The sequence below is a fragment of the Ailuropoda melanoleuca genome, chromosome X (assembly GCF_002007445.2).
Source record: "Ailuropoda melanoleuca isolate Jingjing chromosome X, ASM200744v2, whole genome shotgun sequence".
Taxonomy (NCBI): domain Eukaryota; kingdom Metazoa; phylum Chordata; class Mammalia; order Carnivora; family Ursidae; genus Ailuropoda; species Ailuropoda melanoleuca.
Genome location: NC_048238.1, coordinates 15,830,863 through 15,854,815, shown reverse-complemented (window position 1 = coordinate 15,854,815; position 23,953 = coordinate 15,830,863). Strand labels below are relative to the sequence as shown.

Below are 23,953 nucleotides of genomic sequence, written 5' to 3'. Positions count from 1 at the left end.
AGTGAAGGTATCGGCCTGGGGCCAGCGTGCTGCCCACATTTGCTCTCTGCTTCCTGGGAGTCTGGAGGCAAGCCATTCCTTTCTTCTTGGGGTTCTTCTGAATTTCTGTCTCTGGCCCCCTAGTGCCCTTCCCTCCCTGCCCCTCAGGTGAGGGGCGCCCCCGTCACGTGTCCTGCGTTTCACATCTTGGGGGTTATATTCCATCCAGCGTTATTTAACATTCTCAAAATCTAAAACTCAACTTAAAAATGTGTGTTTTATTGTGGTAAGAACAGTTAACGTGAGCTGTGCGCCCTTAACAGACTTGAAAGCGCATGCTCCAAACTGCTGAGTCCAGGTACGGCGTTGTACACAGAGCTTGCGGTGCGTTCACTTTATTAAGCCGAAACCTTGGGCCCTGCAATGAGTAACTCCCTGCTCCCCGCCTCCAATCCCAAACTCCGGAGCCCCCGTCCGTGGAAACTCCTCTGATACCACTTTCCCTGTGACCTGCTGGGCAAAGGCAAGTCCCGGGAGGCAAGCCGGGCAAGTGACTGAGGACAGTCTCCTCCACCGGCCCCTCAAAGATGCCAGGGTAGGAGCTTTGTACTGAAGGCTTGTATACCTGGGTGTGCCTGAGGCCTCACAGTCACATCGGTCACCTCTCCCTTAAATGCAGGTGGGGATGTTTAAGATCCACCCGGAGATTCCAGAAGGCCTTTCAATGGATGCCAGAGCCTTCATTTTATCCTGTTTTGAGCCTGACCCCCACAAACGTGCCACTGCTGGCGAGCTGCTCAGAGAGGGTTTCTTAAGGCAGGTGAACAAGGGCAAGAAGAACCGAATTGCTTTCAAGCCGGCAGGTGAGGTGTACCTGGACAGCTGGGGGGCCGCCCTGGGCACGGTGATGTCCGGGCTCCTCTGTCACTGAGAGCACTGAGCCTCCCGCACGGCGCCTGGTGCTGTGAAGTGTGGCAGGGGTGGGTGCAGCTGGTGTGGGAGCTGTCAAACCCCAGCCAGCAAATGGTCCTTGATTTCCTGACAGGCGCAGGGAGCCCAGCAGGTGACAGCGGTACACCCCCTTGTTAGAGTCTTTCCTGTGGGGTTGTGCCGATGAGGGCAGCCAGAGGTGCCCTGGCTGGGGTTTCGGGGTTCCCCTGCGTGCAGAGCCTGGCCTTTCCCCCTGTGCTGCTCCTGACCTTGATTAAGGGGCACATCGGGGACTTTGCCTGCAGCAGCTGTCCCACAGGCCACGGAAGCCAAGTGACCCCTTCTGGGGCAGTGAGTCCTACCCTGCAGTGGCATAAAAGTGGCCTCTGAAAAGGAAGCCATTTGTTTTTCTCCTGGTGTGGATGGAGTCCAAAGCCAGGACAGAGAGGCTCAGCGTCTCGCTCCCCGTGGGGCTATAGCTGTGTCAGCATTTCCTGTGGGCTGCTTAGAAACGCCGTAGTGTGCCCATCTCCGACCTGCTGAAGCGGAACCTACATTTCAGGGCCCCCTGGGTGACTGGACGTAGCAGGCCCCTGTGTGGGTCACCCGGCCTGAGGGGCTGAAACTCCCCCCCTCCCTGTCCGCCCCCACACAGAGAGTACCCGGGGCACCGCCCTAGCCCTGCCCACGTCTGGGGAGCCCATGGGCAGCAGCAGCAGTGAGCACGGCTCTGTGTCCCCAGACTCCGATGCCCAGCTGGATACGTTCTTCGAGAAGGCCCGGGCACCCAAGCACAGGCTCAGCCACCTGCTCAGGTACGGCCCACCCCTTCCCTCCACTGTGGGCCTGTGAGGTGCCTGGGTTACCGGGAGCCAAATACCTCCAGGTCAAAACCAGACCACCAAGGGCTTTTGCTTGCTTTCTGTGCTGTCACAGGCCAACGGCGCACTGCAGGCCAGGAAGGCAGCAAGCTGCAGGTTCACTGCAGTCACTTACCGCCCTCCCTCCTCCCTCCTCCTCCTCCCTTCCTGCCCTCACTTCCCCTTCTCTCCTATCTCCTCTACCCCTCCCATCGTCCCCTCAATTGTTCCCTTAGTCTCTCCCCCTTCCCCCCCCCACCCCACCTTCTTCCTCCCTCTCCCAACACTGGTGCTCCTGGGGTTAGAAAAAGCACTGCATCTCTCTTCTATCTGCGGTTTCACCTTGAGGGTGCGGACTGCGGCGGTAGTCACCGCTTAGCCCCTCCCCCGTGGCGGCCAAGCATAGAGACTTCGTTCTGGGACGCGTGGGGATTGTCGCTTGTGTTTGTCCGCAGTGTTCCGGATGAGAGCGCAGCCTCGTCCCCAGAGGACAGGGACCCAGGCCTCTTCCTGCTGCGCAAGGACAGTGAGCGCCGTGCCATCCTGTACAAAATCCTCTGGGAGGAGCAGAACCAGGTGGCTTCCAACCTGCAGGAGTGCGTGGCCCAGGTAGGGCCAGGTCGGGGGAGCTGCTAATCCTGCCCCCTCGGCCCGGGTCCAGGTCCCTGAACGGGTCCAAACGGGACCGAGGCTCCTGCTACCCTGGAACATTTGCACAGTTACGGTAATCACCATAAGTATTTCTCAACGTCCTTCCCTCTTCCAACAAGACAAAAGAAAATACAAAGGAAAAAAAAAAAAAAAAACTCCCCTGAAGCCTGAATTTGCGGAACACTGCGGTGAACCCAGGCATTGATGGAGTGGTGCTGCCCCCTGGTGGAAAACAAGCCAAAGGCGGCACGAAGCTCAGGGGCTCCCAGCCTTACTTTGCCCTTGACTCATGTGAATCCCCCGTTTTGAAACCCCAGCTGCAGGACACACAGAGTTGCCCTCAGAAGCTGGGAGAGCAGCCACTTTAGGGAGAAAGGTTATGGATAAGAAGATCTGCATTTTAACTTATTTTGGAAGCGGGAAGGTCTTTTTAGGAAGAGGCCACTTGCCCTACTATGAACTAGGCCTTCTAACAAGGGGGGGCAGGGTGCGCCGGGGCGGGGCAGTTACACGGGGTTCAACAGGAGGGCGGAACCATTCCCAGAGGGGTTTAGTTGTGTGTGTGTGTGTGTGTGTGTGTGTGTGTGTGTGTGTGTGTGTGTGTAGCCCAGGGAGGAGAGGGGACACCTAACAAAAAATAGGGAAGGAATTCCAGAAACAGACCCTTTCTCACGTGGGGTGTCCACATACTACTTGTGGAATTTCCCCTCCCTCTCTGACTTACTCAATGAAAGTGATTTTGGTGGGGGGTGGGGCGGTGATCAGAGTTCGGAAGACTTGCATCTCTCAGTCGGCCACATCAAGCAAATAATTGGGATCCTGAGGGACTTCATCCGCTCCCCGGAGCACAGAGTGATGGCATCCACAATATCAAAGCTAAAGGTGGACCTGGACTTTGACAGCTCGTCGATCAATCAGATTCACCTGGTACTGTTTGGATTTCAGGATGCTGTAAGTTTTCTGTCTGGTCCTAGAGAACATGCTAGAAGGCAGGAAGCCCACTGAAGTAGCTCAAAGCCAGGACCAAGGAGTTCATTTACCATCTCCCAAAGTCCCTGTTTCTTCTAAGCTGCTTACACCTAAATCCCATGTTTTAGGAGTTCCTTCTACACACAGAATATGCAAGTACAGGTGAGCGGGCTGATAGTTTTTGGCCGCTCAGAGCAGGAGTATAGGACTTACAGGACTCGGGAACAGGTGGCATCTGCCGGCTGAGGTTTGGGGCTGAGGCTTATGTGTCTGTGCAAACAGATGTGAGTTGCTGCAGGCCTGCAACCATGTCTGGTCCAGCTTTGTGTCCCAGGCTCCCGATGAAGAGCCTGACCTTTCACAGGTGCTCAGTAAATGCTCCTACAATAAACAGTGAAGAGGCCTGGTGTGGGAGATCCAATCCCTTCCTGTCCCCTAGACCCAGCCTGATTCGGGGGCAGCTGGCAGGAACGCTCCGTCCGGAAGAAACAAGTCAGGTAGAAACACAGAGCAGCGTGGCTGACATTTTATCTCAGAGCAGAAGTAAACTAGAATGAGTAAGAACTCTTCCTTCTTAAAAGTACAATGGACCAGAAATCTGCATTTTTGTGATTTGTAGGTAAATAAAATTTTGAGGAACCACTTAATTAGGCCCCACTGGATGTTTGCGATGGACAACATCATCCGTCGAGCAGTGCAGGCCGCGGTCACCATTCTCATCCCGGGTAAGTGCCACCTGTTCGGTCAAGGTCAGGCTCAGGCCATGGAAGAGATCACAAGTATCCTCTGCACTCGACGCCCGTTTTCTCTTTCCCATCTGGGCTACGTACTGCCCTGCAATTCAGTAAATGCTAAGAACTTCTGCAGCTGTACTTATGTGGCCTCTCGGCCTAACCAAGGAGCCCGCATGGAGCAGGCTCGAGTCGGTAACGCCATCTCCTGTCCCCTCCCGTGGTAGCTCTAGAAATCTTAGGCTTCCGTACTCATTTATGAAATGTCAGAGCAGCTTAATACCCAGGTTCACTCTCCGGTGGTGACTTCATCCTGGGAAGGGGGCTCCGGGCAGCTTCTGCTGACATTGCCACTTGCTCTCTTGACTTTGCTCCCTCCCTGTCGTGGCGGCTTCTGCCCAGGTTGAGCGTGGCCGAGGAGCTTGTTAGACCCCAGCACTTCATTACGCCCCACTGCAAGCAGGCACCTTTCTTTAGTAAAAAGAACCCAGGCCAGGTTGGAAGCCTGGTTGTACCTTGTTAAAAGTGTCCTTGGCTAAGTGATTTAACATTCAGCCTCTGTTTTGTCATCTGTAAACTGGGGGTGATCATCGTTTCACTGCAGAGAATGGAGTAAAATAGTCTCTTCCCCATTGGTGACATCAGCAGCCCCCGATGGAGCGTCGCCACGGCTGGGCTGGCCTCCGAGCAGTCTCGTGTGCTGGTGCTGGACGTAAGCGACACTAAGCCCTGGCCTTGCCTAACTGTGGTCCTTTCTTCCATGCTTTGGCAGAGCTCCGAGCCCACTTTGAGCCCACGTCGGAGACCGAAGGGGTGGACAAGGACACGGACGAGGTAGAAGAGGACTGTCCCCCAGCAGATGTGCCTGGCAGTGACGCGCATGAGGCGTGCGGAGGGAGCGGCCCCCGTGCGGCGGCTGCCCCCGAGGCCCAGCCCCAGCAGCTCCACCACCAGCACCTGAGCCTCCAGCTGGGCGAGCTCCGACAGGAGACCAGCAGGTGGGCAGGGGTGGGACGATGACCGGGGCCAGTAAGGGAATCCGTGCACTTGCTGAGTGACCGTCCCAGGTCTCAGAAGAGTATCTTCACCAAGGAGGTGGACGAGGAGGTGTTCTCAGCTTCACCTGGGGGAGAATGCCTCCCTTTCTTTAACGGTAGCAATCAGAGAGGTCTGACGCCTTGCTACCGGCCACACAGCAGTCAGCCATGCTAAGGCTGCAGCGTCTTGGGAGTTCTTTTTCTGTCTTTTCACCAAGACGAGGCTCCTGGCGCGGCCTGCGGGTCCGGCAGGCTCAGCAGTGCGCAGCTGCAGCCTGTCCCTATGTCAGTAGCCAAGCCAGGGGTTGGTTGGCCCTTCATCTGATGGACATGTAGCCTCTGACCCTGACCCTGTGTCAGTGTGCCCTCCCCCATGACACTCTTCCTTCTGACTTATCACAATTCCCCGGTAGGCACTCGCGCACTGCCTTCCCAGCCAGGGCACCCTGGCGTCGTTGAGGTCCCCCCAAGAGAGCTGGTCTGTTTAATTCACTTCCTGGCACACAGGTGTTCTAAAATACTTGTTAAATGAATTAAAACGATGATAATTTGCGCTGGGTAATCACATCATCAGTGGACTTACAAAAAATACAACCCACACACAGAGCAAACTAGTTGGTACGGGTTCCAAATGCTGCTGTGCTGCCACATGACCACTGGGGCTGCCGATTAATAACGGCAGAGCTGTGGGGCCAGGTGTCCGTAACGTGAAAGAAGGCTTGTGTACACCCTGGCAATCTCGGAAATAGGACCTTAGGCAGATCTAATCGTTTCTTTTCAGAGAGACCTAGAGTGTTTTTAAATTTCTGAAAGACCCACAGTTTTAATTAAAAGATGGGGGGGGGGGGAATTTGAAAGCTTTTAAAATATGACAAATGTGGAAGTTGTGATACTTAGCTCTTCTTTATAAACCCTACCGGAAAATATATTAATCACCAGATGTATAAACCGTTACCTGTGGGCTCGGTGGTTCTTCCTGTGCACGGTTGACAGTCCCTCGGCTGCCTTCTGGGTCAGCAGGAGGACCAACAGCCGCGCCCTCCCGCCCCGGCACCTCTTGCCCGGAGTGGTGGCGCCTGCGGGTGCCTGGTCTGGCCCGAGCGTGTGAGGCCAGCGCCCGTGAAGCAGTTAGCGCGGTCCTGGGCTCCGCACATGTTCGCAGTTGTGCTACTCCTGCTTGAGCTCATCTTTCTGCCGCTCTCCGCCAGTGTCCGTCAGAAGCAGGGCTGCCAGCTCCTTGGCTTCCTCCTCTGAGGAGGAAAGAGCCCGAGAGCTCCTTTCAGCAACTCGATGAGACTCAGGGAGACAAGCTGTCATCACCAGCTCCTCCTGGCTGAGTTTACTGATCACCCTCAGGTTATCTTCTGATTCATGATACATTTTGAGGCAAAATACACCCATGCCCTGAGTGCTGGTCTTTGTTTTCAAGGGAGGAAACACGAGGGAGGCGCCCAGGTATAGGCAGAAACCAGACTGTTGGGATTGTGTGATTCCCACCCCCCACCCCCGCCAATCTCTGAGGTTCAGCCAGTGTTTGAGTTAACTGAATGGTGTTAGACTCTCTGGATAATGGCATTTTTTTTTTCTTAACCAGACTTTTGGAACACCTAGTTCGGAAAGAAAGAGAGTACCAGGATCTTCTACGGCAAACCCTAGAGCAGAAAACTCAAGAATTGTATCATCTTCAGTTACAATTCAAATCTAATGGTGAGTAATTTTCCACTTGCTCTAACTTGTGAGACCACCTAAAATCTGGCTAATGTTCTGGTCAGCCTTGCCACAGTCAGTTAACTCTCTAGTAAAGCAGTAAGTACTCCAGTATATTCTGGAATACTCCTCGGTAATAGAAAACCACTGGTACATTCAAAAATGTGGATGTATTTGGCTCAGTGAAGGCTGATTCAAAAAGCTAGACACTCTGAGTCCCTCGATACAGAATACTGATGTAATAGTAGCAGGCAAAACTTGAGGGACAGAAAGCGTCAGAATGGGGGGGAGGGCACTGGATTGTAAAAGGCTGCAAAAACTTCTGGGGGTGATGGAAATTTGTCATCTGGATGGTTACATGACTGCTCATCAAAGTTTACAGCACTGCATACCTAAAAAGTGTGACTGACTGCAGAAATGAAACCTCAGTAAACCTAATTCATTTCATGCCACTTACAAAAGAGCTGCAGCCAGCCACCTCTTGGAATGTGGGATGGATAAGCGTGGACACAAAATCTCAGTACTGAATTCCATGTCCTCATTTGATTTCCAGTGCAGTTAAGGATGGGATTCCTTATAAAAGGCATTTTAGAGACTGGAATAAGCATTTAAAGTGGTAGACATAAAGTGTATCAAATTCCCAAGTAAGTAACATTACCCTTAACTGTAGTCCCTTTAATCTCTGCAAAGCGAATCCAGGAACTATGGACTGTGGATTAGAGCAGCTCAGACAGGTTTAAGTCATCTCCTTTCAAATCACGCTTATGTTGTGTGTAATAGTTTATTTCATCCAACTTATTACTTTTGAAGAGTTTTACTGTTAAACAATAATATACAACAAAACAAATTTCTCATCATTGCAGATACTACAGAGAACCCAGCATCCCCTCCTGGGTCTCAGGGGCAGAAAACTGATCAAGAGCTCATAGACTGGTTACAACTGCAAGGAGCAGATGCGAGTACAATAGAAAAGGTAAATTTATAAATAAAAGAACATTCCTATGCCATTATTACAAAGCAGCTTAACTCTTCTGTATTTGATATTTGTTTCAGATTGTTGAAGAGGGCTATACGCTATCTGACATTCTTAATGACATCACTAAGGACGATCTAAGACACCTCAGACTACGGTAAGAATGGCTTCAAAACACTGCAATAGAAAATGACTTTTTTTCCTGTGATTGTGCTTTTAAATCAGAAGAAAACAAAGTGGTGGTCACTTTCCCCCTTCGTTGAAATTAATTTCCTTTCCTATCTGTGGCTTAGTCGGAAAACCAACTATCCAACTTCCCCTCTCTGAGTTTTCTTTGGGTACCCAACTTGAGTTGGGTACCAGAGGGACGTGAAACCCCATAGCTTCCGGGCTCTCTCCACCACTACTTCCCTCAGCCTGCCCTGCACATGCCTCTGAGGCCACGTGCCACTCCTACTCAAGCCCAAATACGAGCTGACAGAGCTCTATCTAAGTTAGGAACTGCATTTTGGCAATCTAGACAAGTCTAGAATTATATACTGTAGCTTTTGACATAAGGGCTCCTAAAGAAGTATTTGGTGGTGTGGCTTTGAACTTCTCTTTTCTTACGATTCTCAAGAAGACTCTTGGTTGATTGCTTCCTAGTGGTGGCCTCCTCTGCAGGCTCTGGACTGCAGTCTCCCAGTACAGAAGAAGGTCGCAGGGGTCCCCGGCCTCGCAACATGAGGCTGAACCAGTCGGCTAGGCCGGGGACAGAGAGAGCCAAGAGCTGACATCTTTGTTGTTAAAACTTCTGTTAACATACACATGAATGCCACCGAGTTTGTATAAGGAAAACCCCATTATTTAAGAACTTGAAGTTTTAAAGAATTACTCAAATGGGATGGGTTTTTTTTTTTTTTTAGAACTTGTTACTTATCAACATGTTTTAAAGGTGAGTAGAACTTTATGTATTGTGAGAACAGTGCTCAAATTTTGACATCCCAGAATACTATGGAATTCTTTAAAACAAATTTCAATGTTGCTTCGGTGGAAGACTCAGCAGACCCTGTAGCACCTACTGGAAAGGTGAAGCAGGTGTTTAACAGGCTGGGCATCACTGTTTTAGACCACAGGTTACTATAAAATGGCATTGTACTTAAAATTGATAAGAATATGCCTGGTATTTGATGTTTGATATGAATGTAAATAGAAAACTCCTGAGAAAACAGCTTTGTATTTAATGTATAAATGAAGAAAACTAAGTTATTTGGCCTTCGAAATGATTATTTAAAAATGGTATTGTTGGGGCAGCCCGCTGGCTCAGTCAGTGGAGTGTGTGACTCTTGATCTCGAGATCATGAGTTTGAGCCCCATGTTGGGTGTAGACATCACTTAAAAATAAAATCTTTAAAAAAATAATTAAAATGGAATTGTCCTTCTACCCCCTGCCTGGAGATAATAAATATTGTGTTTTATTGAGAAACGATGGTCACTGTGAAAAGGCTTCAGCCCCCACACTGATGAGGGTGTGCCTGCAGAGTGTGTGCTGTTTCATGAGGTGCAAGGGTCAAGGGAATGCTCCCACTCCCCTCAAAGGTAGGAATGGCTTTTGATTTAGTTGTATACTATTTAGCAAATAGTTTTCAGTTATTAAAAAGAACCATTTTAAGAAAAAAATTTGAAATCTAAAATAACCTTATGTAATATTCACACTAAGTACGTAAGTGTGCAGTAACACCTTTTAATGCAACACTGTACAAAACACATGCACTTACTATCTTGGCCTACATTCTTTTTATGGGGTTTTCTTCCCTAACAAAGTTGAGAACACAGAGTCCCTTACAGTTGGAGCCGGTCTCCCATTAACTGATGGACTTAAACTTGATCCACTGATTTGCACCCCGAACTTCAAAAGGCGGGTCGCTGCTGTAAATGTGATAGCCTAGTTCTTCCAAAGGCGGTTCAGGATCAGCAGTGGCAAACTGGGCAGCATCCTCAATTTCTTTCCTCACTTCAACGTCAATTTCCTAAAAACCAGATTACAGTTCAAGAGGTTTCTGACTACACAGCAGCTTAGAATACCAACTAGTTCTACTCGAACACGTTGCTAGTATGGAACTAGAACTCTTCTAGAACTAGACGTACTAATTGTTGCTATTTTGGAAGAGGTTTTTAAATGGCAGTGATCACAGGAATATGTTGGAGTACCAATGGGAACACCGACGAGTATCTAAAGTCTATTCTTAGGAAAACAGAACTGTGCTACTGGGCTTCAAGGTTAAGCAAATAGGACTGCTTCATGTCCTGTGACCCCACCATCCACACTTTCCCACTGACCGAGGTAGCTCCCCGAGAGCGGCAGCTTTGTGGGTGCAGAAAAGCTGGTTGAGCATACCTTTAATTCTTCAACACTGGCCAGATTGCTGTTCACCATTCTATCCTTGAGAAGCATAATAGGGTCACTCTTACTTCTTACTTCCTGAATCTCTTCTCGTGTACGGTAACTAGAGGGAGGCAAACAAGTAGGTCAGAACGGTTTTCTGTGAACTACAGGCAGAGGTTTCTGACACAGAGCTGTCACCGGGGGAATAGTGCATACTCTCAAGATACAAGAACGCTGCCTCTAACAAGCATTCTAGTATCTGTCATAGAGAACTCTGCCCTGGCAATTCCTCTGGCTTCTCTGATCAGAGCCACTTTGTGTGCCATTTTAGGTGGGTGGCGAGAACTGTAGACTGGCAGGCAGCAGAATCCCAAGCAGGAAGTAAGTTTAGGAGCCCAGAGAAGGGGGGGGGCAGTGAAAACTTGGGTACAACTGACCCTTGAGCAACATGGGGCTTAAGAACACCAACCCCCCCATAAACACCGTCAAAAATCGGCCAATTGTGACTCCTGAAAAACAAGTCTTACTAACAACTGATTAACAGATATTTTGTGTTACACGTATTATATACTGTATTCTTAAGCCAGAAGTGTTACAGCCAGAGAAAATACAGACTAGTACTGTATTAAAGTGGACCCACACTGTTCAAACCTGTGTCGTTCAAGGGTCAACTGTACATCCTTGTCCTACATCTTTGAAACCTGTTATCATTTCAAGTAACACTAAAAGGGAGGGTTCTACTGTGTTTCTGAAAACACCAAGTGCATTTTTCCAGGTAAGCTGCTCTTTATAACATTTTCCCTTCAAACTCCAATCTACTCCCAGGCTTGTTAGGGCTTATTTACTCTGACAAAATCTACTTCTTTTAATTGTGTCACACTCTGGGGTGGCAGCATTACATGCCAGAGTTACTGAGTGACTAGTAAAACTACCTTCCGAGTGTCACCTACCGTGTTTTGATTGGTCTATTTCATCATACTGAATACCCCATGTTGCCAGGTAGACTCACTCCGTGCCAGGTTTTACTGGGGGGAATGCCTACCAAAGCTGCATGCCCCTAATACATACATATACTCTATACCATCGACCTATTTTATGCAACTTCTACCCCCCAATGTGGGACCTGAGTTCACAAATCCCAAGAGTCACAGGCTCTACCCCTAAGCCAGCCAGGTGCCCCCTCTCTGCAATTTTTTTGCTGCTCATGCTAACGTGTACGTACTACATATTATAGGGAGTTTCAGAATGCTTCCAGGCAAAAAGTCAAACAACTACTCAATACCAACTAATTCACTGCCTGAAGCCCACCGGTGTCTGGCTTCCAAAGCAAATGCTGAAATGCTTTGCTTTTTCATGTGAGTAGCACCCGACAAAGCCCACCCACTTGGGACACCACGCTCTGATTTCCCGTGACCATACCTGACTCCAGGGTCACTCATGCTGTGTCCATGGTAACGGTAAGTCTGTAGCTCCATCAGTATGGGCCCCTAAAACAGAACCCAGTGGAGACTGAGACAGTGGGCACAGCACATCCTTTCAAAGATGTTATCACACTTTCTATAAGTGGGCTGAGTTGTCAAGCACTTCCTATTAACTAATACCTATGCATTCCATGTTTCATCCTTCTCATTTACAAGAAAAAAGGCATTCAGCATGTTATAGACCCCACTGATCTTAAATATTTCATCAGTATTGCCTTTGATATATAATAATCCTATAAAACAGCTGAGATTTAATGCAGAAAAACTTATTAGAAAGCAGGTATGACACCAAGGGAGGAGGTAGATTTTATCTTCAGGGTCAATAAAGCTCGTTTTTCCCCCTCTGTCACAGATGAAATGGTCTACAAGCATTTGGATCCTTTTAAAAAGCTAGAGAAAAATACTACTGCAAAATCTCGCAGAATGAGACTAAATGCAAACCTCTGGGTGTGCAGGAAAGTGCAGAAGGATGGGAGACCTAAAGCTAGGCTGGGTAGGTCAATCTCTGCCTCACCCCAATTCATGCAATTTCGTAGGGGCTGACAACCCATCCTCCTGCGCAGGTCTGGCTAGCGCGTAACCAAGTTGGTGGTCACTAATGACATCTGGGGGTTAGCCCTGTGACTCTGCTGGCCAGCCTGACCACCCCCAAGACAGCTTCCTCCTGCTACACTAGCCCCCTTCCAGAAGACAACTTTGAACACTGAGGGGAGGGGGTAGATCTAGGATCCCTGGGCAGTTTGGTGCAGCAGCTGGGGGACTGGGGGAGGAGGCCGCTCTCAGTCCAAGCACCTGGGATCCAATCCGGGCTGTCAGGTCAGCAGCTACATACCCTTAACTGCTCCGTGCCTTACGTTACTGTTTTACAGGTGAGGGACCTAACTCAAGCGTTGTGCTGATTAACACAGAAGTGCTTATTGCATCACCTGACACACGTCAATCCCTCACTAAGTGTCACCTATTTTTCTATTCTATGCCATCCAGGAGCTACTGGAAAACACAGTGGGTTGGGCTAAGGGGGTTTGTAGACCCTCCCCTAATTCCAAGATCAGGCTGTGAAAGTCAACACATACTATAAACCAGTGATCCTGTTTCCACGTTAAGTTTGTACCCTGCATGTTCTTTCAGGAACTGGGGAAGAGGAGAATGACTGATAACCACGGCCCAAGTCTAGACCTCTAGTCCTGGGAGTCCCAATGTAGTCTGCTGAGCTCACTGCCACCTCAGCCATACTCGATTTCATTCCTCTTTCCTCATGTGCAGCTCCTCTCCATCTGCCTCCCTGATCCACCCCCCCCCATCTGCATCACCGTAGCCCAATCCTACTGCACAGAGGACGTCACAGAAAGGTAAACCCTAGGGCCATGCTTTCTCGGCTGTGAACACCAAATGAAGGAAAACACCATCCTTTCCACTAGCTCTGATGGCACCTATGCCAACCTTACTGTTCCCTCTCCCACTCTACCTGAAAGGTCAAGATTCTCAGGACTGAAACAGCAAGACTAAGATGACACATTTTAACCATAATATTAAGTAACGGAAGACAAGCTTACACTGAACGCCTATTATCCAAGCAAAGTTCTGTGTTGAGCATTGTGGGGGTCGCCAATCTCACTCCAGGGGCTTATGATTAATGGGGAGGAGGGCTGGAGGTTGGAGGCACAAAATTAACCAAACCACAAGGCAAAATGCTGAAGGAGTGCTCAAAGGAAAGATTCACCCCAAATGGGGGGCAATGTGGAATGTTTCCCAAGAGGCGAGCTACCAAGACCATGGTATTTACAAAGGCCCCCAATTCACCAGACTGTGCTACCTTATACACACCTCAATTATCAGCCACCCCTGAAAAGCTACAATAGACACATGGAAGGCCTTCTTTTAAGATAAATGTCAATAGAAATCTCTAGCCCAGAGGCCCAAAAAGAAAGTCTTACCTTTCCAGATCTACAGTGGGCAGCTGCAAACCTTGTTGCCTCCCGGACACACAAGATATCCATTCCATCGACCTGTCCATACACAAGAAAGGGCAGAGCATAAATGAAACTGCGTCGAACCATTTTAATTTCACAGGACTCGTTCATGCCCCAAGAACAGAGAACTCCTTAATTTGTCTGAGACCAATTTGTCAAGGACCCACACAAAGGCACCAAGCCGCAAAGGGGTAGCCCTGGCCTCACACCAGGTGTCCTCACCCTCAGTCCAGGAATGAAGTCGCCTCTCTTGTAGTAATCAGTGCTGGCCGCTGCTCTCTCAACGGACGTTCCCATTCCATAGCGGTTATTCTCACAGATGAAAATACATGGCAATTTCCACAAAGCTGCCATGTTATAAGCTTCAAATATCTGACCCTGGAAGTGTGTATAAAAAGTTCAAGTGATTTTATTTGGCTATTTTTCTCTAGACTTCTTCACTGTCCCCAAAAGCTGCTGCTCCCCCTGGCACGAAAGCTTTCATAAAACATGACAAGCTTCACCTTCCACAACAGAGCTTTTAAGGCAAAGGAGTGTGTGTGCTGGGGGCGAGGGTGGGGAGGAAGAAAGGGCAAGCACTCTTTCTGCAACCAAAGGAAGTGACAAACCAAATACCACCACCTGTTTCGGCGGGGCCAAGGCAATGGTGCAGAGTACATTAGGAAAAGATAAACACGTAAAACTTGGTGGCTACCTACTTTTATGCTTTACTATAAATGCTATGAGACCCACTGGATAACCAGAGTGAGCCAGTGTCTGAGACTCGGCATCTAGAGCAGGGCCTCGGAGTGTCATCCATAGACTGGTGAGGACTCCAAGCATGACAGGAAAAGTACAGAGAGAGCCAGGCTCAGAAACCACGAGAGGAGTGGGACAATGCCACGACATCCAAGAAAACGAGTCCGCACATTACAGGACTGGTGTGAACGGGCTGGCAACAAGTTAAAATGTAAGAAAGTTCTTCACCCACAAAGCGTCTGTGAAGCACCAAGGCAGGAGGGCTCCTCCACGGGCGGGCCCGTATGAAGCGCTCGCGCCGCCACACCACGAAGTAAACCTGTAACGTGGCCATTAATACCACATTCCAGCCTGTCACGAACGGCTGCTTCAACTACTAAGCAACAGATGACTACCCTACGACCGAAACATGACTAGTCAGCACTTTGGCAATAAAACTGCAAAGGTTACTGCAAAGTCCAGAGACGCATACTCACCTGATTAGCAGCACCATCGCCATATAAAGTCAAACAGACCTCATCCTTTCCATTATACTTACAGGCCAGAGCAATCCCCGCTCCCAGGGGCACCTAATATTGAGGACAACCAAGAAAAGAACCACAGAAATCCATGAGGGGAGAAATTAATGCTCTGAATTTTAAACCCTGGCCAGAATTTAAGACAGAAATTACACTGTCACTACAAACTCCCTAGCCTACCCCTACCCCTACCCACTCTACCCCCAATATTATACTCAAACTGGTAAAGCAACATGAATAATTCTTCTATTTCACCCATTAAACAGGAACACTTCTGTAAAGATTCAACTACTGAAGAGCCAAAAATAAGAAAGCTACTTTAACATACAGCAGCATCGCATTACAAACTAAGCCAGACAATCTGGCTGTGATTTTATGCCGTTCTTCCTTTTGTCTTTCAAATTTTTATTTAAATTCTAGTTAGTTAACTTATAGCATAATACTGGTTTCAGGAGGAAAATTTAGTGATTCATCACTTACATATCACACCCAGGCTGTTACTTCATTATTCACTAACTGATGAGAACAAAGAGGACTATATAACCACAAAAGCTGGACTGATTTCTAACATGGCACCTAAGATCCTGATCCCCTGCCTTTCCTCCTCAGATACCTGCATCAGCAGGGAGAGAAAGGGCTAAGTGGATGTGACAAAGCAATTAATGTACTTAAATATAAATGAAAAGGTGAAGGTATAGGCCACTGCTAGGGGCTCTTGCTTACTTATAAAACAACAAATACCTAAAGGAAGAATTTTAAATCATTGTCCAAATCTACTTATTAACTGATCAAATGGTAGGCTATGAAGCAATAGGTCTTTTAAAGTACACCAAGCCCCCAAAGTACTAAAACACTTCAGAGGGAAGTTCTCCGGGGTATGAAATGTTAAGACGTGGTTCAGAGCCAAATCTAGGAAAGCATGTAATTCTCATCCTCATCGTGAATTACCTGAGCTCCAACGATGCCATTGCCCCCATAGAAGTTCTTGGCATACATATGCATCGATCCACCTTTCCCTTTAGCACAGCCTCCTCTTCTTCCTACGAATGGCACCATATGCACATACACATCAAAACCCAAATATACAAAAGAAAACCACACCCCAAGTATTTACTTAGAGGCTTAAACACTAGAACTCACAGGTTAATTCAATTCTATAAGCACCCATCCCTCTATGCAAATATATATTCCACCCTTATCTCCTGCTCCTTTAGTGAAGATCAATCCAGTCCAATGTCCTTGACCTTTCCAGCTCTCTAACCACTGAGTTTCCTTTAGATGTTAGCATGATGGTACTCTGGACCTTTTTTTTTTTTTTGCCAGTTACAAACATCTTCCGATTTCTCCTACACTGGGACATTGAACAGTTCAAGAGTCAAGGGGGACAAAGGGAATATTAAAAAGATTCCTAGAATTTAAATTGCAGACAATGAAATGCTCCTACTCTCAGTTTACTTTCTATGACTGCTAATTTCTACTGCCATGCTTGAGTGACAAACAGTATTCTGATCTTACGAAGCTAACATTTTTAAACTTCTTAAACGTTTACCTGAGGGGCCAGATGACCTCAAAAATGGTTGGTTTACTCAAAAGCACAACAGAGGTACCAGAGCACCTTAAGGAGAGGCTCTTTTTTTTCCATATTCAAAAAGGTTTTAATATTGTTATAACAGCATTTTAATATGAGAAATCTGCACTTAATTTCACTAATTTCCCCCTCCTAAAAATGAATAGCAAACCTGTAAGCTCTGCGAGAATTTCTCGGACAGAAAGCCCACGAGTAAAGGTAAAGCCATGAGCCCGATAGGCTGTGATAAGATGGTCTGTGGGATTTATGCCGGCCTCCAGGCCCACACAACAAGCTTCCTACATTAAAGGAAGAAGCAGTAATGAGTCAATACAATACACATTTCTAGATAAAATCCCTCGCCTATTATGAAAATTTGGCCTGGCAGAACTCTTAATAACCACAAAAGGAGCTCTATTTTTCATCGGAAACAAAACAGAGGGTAAAGCTCAAGCCAGAAGCTACAAATTGGCAATCCACAGATGTACTGTGGTACAGTGATCTGGGACAAAAATCCTGAATTAGATGTCAACATGAATACTGGGGGAATTTCATATGAAAATCGATACTTGTCTTCTCTTGAAGAACCAAAAACAGGAAGCATTAACCCTGGATTTCCATATGGCACCAACTGGCTGGAACCAAGCGATGGTGTCCCCCAGTGGGAGGGGCCTGCCCACTCCAGCGCACTACCAGTCCCGCCTTCTTCAACTAATTTCTTCCACCCAGCTGGTCCCCATAGGCATTTGAATTTGTAACCCTTGGCTAAAACCCACAAAACAGAACACAAAGTGAAAACCCTCTCCCTCACAAGTATATGCCCTAGAGGTGATCACAAAGCCATTGAGGCACAGGACACAAGCAACAGAAAGTATGTGTGACTTCCCTAGCATAAGCTTCATAACAGGCCTCAGCACGCTCGTCTTTATTCTGACAGGCTGGCCTCAAATTCTTCAGACGCATAAGGCGGGGTAAAAATCAATAACTACAAACCATACTTAAATTCCTACATCTAACAGGGTTTTATTACAAAACCACCACTCACCTGACCATCACACAAGTGACAGAAACCACGAATAATTTTCTGTTTATACAGCTGATCTGCCTTTAACTCCATCCGGCGAACAGTCTGCATCATCCTATAGTACCTGAGCCCGTCCTCCCTGGTGAGCACTGTGGTGACAGGGGGGCCCTCTTCTAGCCGGTGAAGATCGCATTTCTGAAATGCCATCAGTTAGTTAACTTCCAGTTATTACAATGTAAACACTGACAACCCATTGTAAGACCTATTATCTTACTGCAGTAATATTTAACTCAAAAACCAGCAGAGGAGCACATAAGAAATGCTGCATATTGCTTCTTTTTTTTTTTTTTTTTTTTAAAGATTTTATTTATTTATTCGACAGAGATAGAGACAGCCAGCGAGAGAAGGAACACAAGCAGGGGGAGTGGGAGAGGAAGAAGCAGGCTCACAGCAGAGGAGCCTGATGTGGGGCTCGATCCCACAACGCCGGGATCACGCCCTGAGCCGAAGGCAGACGCTTAACCGCTGTGCCACCCAGGCGCCCCTGCATATTGCTTCTGACTCCTTAAACCAGAAAGCTCATTGTGAAAGAGGATCGAGTTTTAGAGGAAAGAAATCTAAGATGACTTTCACCAAAAACCCATGGAAGTCAAATGAGTTATAGGCTGAAAGACAAACTTTCAAAGAAATATTCTAAGAAACTTTTACAATTTTATTTATTTATCTGAGAGCGAGCGAGCACAAGCAGCAGGAGCAGCAGACTCCCCACTGAACAGGGCGCCTGACGCGGGCCTGTGTATCCATGGAAAAATTACTAACAAAACACCTCTTACCTTAATTTCAAATGTAGCATCATTTGCAAAATTACGGGAGGCCACGAGAACTCTGCTTGCCTTGAAAGACCAAAATATACAAACACATCAGTACTTTTTATTGTCAGGTATTTTTGAAAGTCATTATTATCATTATCAGAATGCAGTCCTGGAATTTTCATAAGCCCCAACACATTCACGCGTATATCCTCCATTCTCTCTACTGTGTTGGGATCTTGCCTTCAAAATGAATCCATGCTCTGGCCAATGAAACATGATCAAACCCACTTCTGAAGGGTAACAGTAGAAAGAGAAAGGAGGCAAAAATCAAACCCATCCACTTGGCCATTTTGTTTCCAAAGAAATTACAGTGAAAATAGAATGAAGCGAATGGCCAAACTGAAGAGACTAGCTAACCTGTGGGCTTTATTTCTGCTACTTGCAGTCATAACCAGGCAATGAACAAGCCAAAGCTTTACTTTCAGAATTATTCTTCATAAAAACTACGATCCAATTCCTATTTCAGGCAAACCACTATTCTATGAAATGGCTCCATAAGAAACATATTTTAAACTACTCGAAGTATGAGATACATACGTTAGTGAGAAATGTAGAAGACAAAGATACTTAATGGACTCGGACATTTTATAATTTGAACAGCCTAGATCTTGGACAGGCTCCTCCTGAAGCCTCAGAAGGGAGAGATGTTCTCTGCAACCAGCGGTCCCTTCCTGCTGTTTGGGTGGCTGTTAACTACCTGGGTGGTAAAAAGCGGGGGAGATGTTTCCTCTCCACTTTTCCAATTGAACATACCTACTCACAACGGAAGTACTCCACGTGACGGCTAAGGTCCAGATTAGACCACAAATATTTAACCAATTACTATTACTGTAATATTTTAGCCACATTCTGCCACGTTTTCAAACACTGATATGTAAGTTGACATGACTTTTCATGGAGACTTGAAGCATATTCGTCAGATTCCACAAAAAGTACTTTTGACGTATTCCTCCAGTGTATTGCCTTACCGTCCGACTTCTAGCACAGGACTTCATCCTGCTGAGAAGGGTTAAGGTTGACCTGCTAAGTGCCCCTCCAAGTGTACAAAAACCTATTATCTACTTATCTCTTCACCCATCAATATACCATTATCTGATAAAGCTAACAAGGCAATGACAATGCTATAGGAAAAATGCTTAAATACTAGAAATAAAGGCTTAAGTTAGAGGCAGAGAGAATCCATTAGTATACCTAAGAATATGTGAAGAAAACTGAGGAATTTGGAAAGAAGTAAAGCTAAGAGGGGTGAGGTGACAAACTAAAGCAATCATGAAACAGACCAGTTATTTTTGCCAGTTGTTAAATTACACTGTGGGGCCAGAAATATTTCTTGTAATGCAAAATAAATTTCCAGATACAGCTACAAAAACTGTTAGTTTTCAGAAATATTTAAAACTAGAGACCTTGTCGAAACACTATAATCGTACACCTGAAACTAATATTACACTGCATGTCAACTAATTATATCTTATATAATTTATATAACTTAATAAATAAATAAAACTAGAGACCAAACCAGCTAGTAACCAACCATAACCGAGAAGAGGTTATCTTAAAGTTGAAACCAAAAATGACAATTCTATATAATAAAGAGCAGGAAGGCAAGGTCAAAGACTACGACTGCCGGAAAGATACTCATATCCTTTCTCCCTGTTTCATTATTATCCATCTCAAAAATAAGAGGAATCACCCATATAATGGGTAAAAGGAGCTGAGTTAAGTTAAAGAAGCTAAAAGTCCTATCAAAAGTGTGAGTATGTCATAATTTATAACTGTTGTGGTTGTTGAAAAAATTACCTTTCATTTTCTCTGGAGAGCCCTAAAAAGCTTCTCTGTTAAATAGGATTCCTCTTTGAGAGACCATGGACAAACCCATTCACATTTCGAAAAATAAAAACTTTTAAGTTCCTAAATACATGGGAACCATTCAAGTCAACGAGGGAAACTAGTTCAAAAATTCCAGATTCTACCAGTGTAAATTAAAAATCTTCCCCATTACTTAAAAAGCCAAAAGAATACTGGTAGTGGAATTCTCACAAAGGATCATAATTGAAATATAAGCTATAACGATTTTATTTTATTTTTTTAAAGATTTTATTTATTTATTTATTTGACAGAGACAGCCAGCGAGAGAGGGAACACAGGCAGGGGGAGTGGGAGAGGAAGAAGCAGGCTCATAGCGGAGGAGCCTGATGTGGGGCTCGATCCCACAACGCTGGGATCACGCCCTGAGCCGAAGGCAGACATTTAACGACTGTGCCACCCAGGCGCCCCTGAAATATAAGCAATAACAATTTTAAATGCAATTTCATCTGTGAAATAACTTTGAAAACACTCGACCTCATTCAAAGATGAAATCACAGGTACTTCAGCAACTTAAGTTACACTGGGCTTTCTGCTTTCATTTTAGAGACTGTCATTTTGTAGGAGGTGCATCCAATTTCTGAAGGTTTTGGTGGGATGGCTGAAGGGCGGCAAACCAAGGGAAAAAAGAGGAAGACAATGTCCCAAGTCTTCTACCTAGGCCAGCCCCTAGTAACCCCTGAGAAGTGAACACTGTAATAAATTACAGCAACATCTTCCCTTAGGTTCTCTAAGATATTAAATACTACACCTACTTTAATTTATACAATGAGTTTGTTAAAAGACAAATTCCTTAAACCTGTTTGTATCACCTATGCTTAGAAAATGGTTGTTCCTGTCTTGATGGTATTAACATCTGATATGCTTAATTTTTAAAGACACTTTTGCAAATCAAAGTGTCAAACCCAGAATCACTGGGAACCTGGCAAGCTGAGTATGAAATTTGTCCAGTTCCTGACAGTTTCAAGTGTGTTTTCCTTTATCTGACAAGGATCTTTTTAGCATTAAGAAGTACAGGTTCAAAAAAGAAAGTATAGGTCTCTGATGATTCTAAAACAAATACGTTGAACACTCTAAGTGGCCTGTGTTAACACAACTGAAACCTGATAAATAAGCACACTAGACCCAAGAGCCTAAAGTGCGCTGAGCACTCTGGGGACATCTCATCAATAATTACAGTTTATGGAAACACTGATTACCTGATTCGCTCTGTTGCAAGGATGGGGAGCTATTAAACAGGGTTTCGGCCCATAGAACACACATAATCTACAGTTACTACATAATTCTTCAAAATATTTTTCTGTGCCTTACTATAATTAATGCCACATATGCAAGCAACAGGAAAAACAAGCAAAATAGCCAAAAAAAAAAAAAAAAAAAAGAGGGCCAGCTCAAAGTAAGGAGCACTAACTCTTTAACTGTCTCTAATTCTTATTTTTAAAAAAGTAATTAAATAAAAGAAACGTTATACACAGGAATCCATTTCCATTGTAATACTCTTTTCTCTAACAACTTTTGACTAAATGAAATTATAGTCCACTCTGGTTTTATCCAGTTAACAAATTACTGTAACTCAAAATTCATTTCTATTTGATTTGGGCGGTATTATAGGATTTTTGAAGAAGCCAAAGTTTTATTGAAATAAAGTGCAATTTGCATCTCATGGCAACTCATTGCTAGAAGAATGGAAAACACAAGCAGAAGTATTTGGGGCAGCCGAGCGAATGAGCCTCTGATATTAAATGACGACTTCACTCTGTTCCTAGAGACACAGAGGTGACAGTAATTTGAAAAAACACACACCAATTTTTCTTTTACTGCAGAACACCACCAATTCTACTGAAGTTTTTCTTTTTCTACTGCAGCCCTTTAAATTTAACATGATACAGAACTAAGACCCTCATTTAAAGTTGAAAACATTTTTCCATTACTTACTTTCAACTAAAAAGTGAAGATGTGGAGATTAAACAGCCTAGTGCCTGGCACACGAGTTCAAGAAATGTTGGATATATCATGTGATATACAGAAATAAAGCTGAAATGAGCTTATCCTTCAGGTGGACCTAGCTGCAATTAAATGCTAGTAACTGATGAACCAAACTGTGTTTTGTAGTTATTTCAGTAAAAGGGATTCCTAGAGGGGTATACTTCCCACCTTTCAATGATCTCTGCCCGTACTAGGCATAACTGGCACAAAATCCTGGGAGTTACTAGAACCTGAACTGCAAGTCAAGCTTGGCTGCAGCTGTACCCAGTAATACTACTTCCGCACACCTAGAGGTCAAAATGCTTGAAGGCCTTAGGCCCATCTAAAAGCGGAGCCATAAACAGTGCTAACCTCTAACCCCACCCTGCCAAGCACCACAGCTGTTTTCTTTAGCTACTTTTACCCTAAGCGTGTGTGTTTAAGGGGGAGGGCGGTTTCCTCTGGGTTCTGCTTGACTGCTCTTTAAGTGACTGCCAGGGAAAGCTCAACGTTGGGGGGAAGGGGGGGGCGGTGGTTTCTGGTGAGCATAACCCGGAATTAACCCTCCAGAGCTGGGTGCAGGTGTTCCACAAATGTATACCCAACTGGGCACTGAAATAACATTTAACACAGACGTCACCTACTGTATGTACCGGGCGGTCTTTGGAAAAGTTAACATACGTGTCACGCGTTTAAGCTTCACGACAACCCCACGGGATGAATACTCGTATTATCTCGGCTTTAGAAAGGAGGAAACCGAGCACGGGAGATTTAAAACAAACACAAACACTTGCCTAAGGTTACAGGGCTAGTAAACGGTGAGGCAGGTGTTTGAACGGGGCCAGTCTCCGGATTTCACGCTCTTAACATTCTACATGCCTCTCAGTCAAGGAGAATGAAAATAGGAAGATTTAAAATGAATGGACAGGATCAACTGGAGACTCGAGAATGCCCAAGGCTCCCTTCTCTGACCGCGGTAAAAGAACGGGCACTTCTGGAGCACACCTACTTTAACCGACGCCGCGAGCCGCGGCTGACCTCCCCGTGGACCTTGTAGAGTTCCCCTCCCCCCATTCGCTGCCTATGGGCCGGGCAGCCGCTCGTTCCGAGGCCGGGACTGGAGTGCCAGGCGCAAAGGCAAAACAAAAGGCCCGCGGCTCTCTGGACGCTCCGCGGTGCCCTGGGCGGCGCCACACCGCGCGCCCCCAAGACCAGGCCGCCCTCCGGCGTCCTCCGGCATCGGGCTCCGCCTCGGCCCCGCTCGCGCCCTACCCCGGGCCGCCCACGCTGCCTCACCGGCTTCTGGGCGGCGCCCGACAACACGCGAGAGACAGCGGCGAGCATTTTCCTCATGGATTGCCGGCAGTGGCGGCGGCGGCGGCGACTCCCAACTACTTAAACGGCGCGACCCAGGAATCTCCAAGTCTCCTTCAGGCGCCCGGAGCGGACGCCACGCCTTAACCGCAGCACGACGTGACGCAACGGAAAAACGTCATGCGCCGCGCCGGGTCGCAGGCCAACCAGGCGAGCTCCTAGGGTGTGCCCCGCCCACCAGAAAGGCCCACGACCGCTCATTGGGTGTCAGCGCCAGAGAAGGCGGGGATTGGGGGGGCTCCTTTCGTCACCACGCCACGGAAGGGGGAGGATGCGGGAACTTGAGGGAGTTGGCCTGGGAAAGTGGAGCCCCGCCTCCGGAGCCTCGCGGGAAAATGGTCTTTCCCTTGCTTGGATTTAGCAACTCTGACTAGGAGTG

The 23,953-nt window shown here is 46.7% G+C and overlaps 2 protein-coding genes and 1 long non-coding RNA gene across 3 annotated transcripts in view; 2 read left to right on the top strand and 1 right to left on the bottom strand.

Moving 5' to 3' along the window:
• Nucleotides 1-8,612, top strand: part of MAP3K15 (mitogen-activated protein kinase kinase kinase 15) — a gene marked incomplete at its 5' end in the record, with an annotated part of 114,329 nt that extends 105,717 nt beyond the window's left edge. The window contains 10 exons of the mRNA XM_034649904.1: nucleotides 659-842; nucleotides 1,565-1,724; nucleotides 2,225-2,378; nucleotides 3,186-3,371; nucleotides 4,009-4,114; nucleotides 4,893-5,118; nucleotides 6,752-6,864; nucleotides 7,728-7,837; nucleotides 7,918-7,994; nucleotides 8,483-8,612. Coding sequence (XP_034505795.1) covers nucleotides 659-842; nucleotides 1,565-1,724; nucleotides 2,225-2,378; nucleotides 3,186-3,371; nucleotides 4,009-4,114; nucleotides 4,893-5,118; nucleotides 6,752-6,864; nucleotides 7,728-7,837; nucleotides 7,918-7,994; nucleotides 8,483-8,582 — 1,416 coding nt within the window. The remainder of the gene's footprint in view (nucleotides 1-658; nucleotides 843-1,564; nucleotides 1,725-2,224; nucleotides 2,379-3,185; nucleotides 3,372-4,008; nucleotides 4,115-4,892; nucleotides 5,119-6,751; nucleotides 6,865-7,727; nucleotides 7,838-7,917; nucleotides 7,995-8,482) is intronic.
• PDHA1 (pyruvate dehydrogenase E1 subunit alpha 1) lies at nucleotides 7,627-23,675 on the bottom strand. The gene is made up of 11 exons (XM_034649982.1): nucleotides 23,497-23,675; nucleotides 18,334-18,393; nucleotides 17,522-17,695; nucleotides 16,649-16,775; nucleotides 15,858-15,949; nucleotides 14,868-14,960; nucleotides 13,876-14,031; nucleotides 13,618-13,689; nucleotides 11,622-11,689; nucleotides 10,215-10,323; nucleotides 7,627-9,846 (listed from the first exon to the last, which is right to left on the bottom strand). The coding sequence occupies exons 1-11, from the start codon at nucleotides 23,551-23,553 to the stop codon at nucleotides 9,682-9,684; spliced, it is 1,173 nt and encodes a 390-aa protein (XP_034505873.1). The 5' UTR covers nucleotides 23,554-23,675; the 3' UTR covers nucleotides 7,627-9,681.
• Nucleotides 10,865-13,090, top strand: LOC117797496. The gene is made up of 3 exons (XR_004622508.1): nucleotides 10,865-10,977; nucleotides 11,437-11,557; nucleotides 12,036-13,090. It is a non-coding gene; the product is annotated as an uncharacterized LOC117797496 (long non-coding RNA).
• Nucleotides 23,676-23,953: the final 278 nt, after the last annotated feature.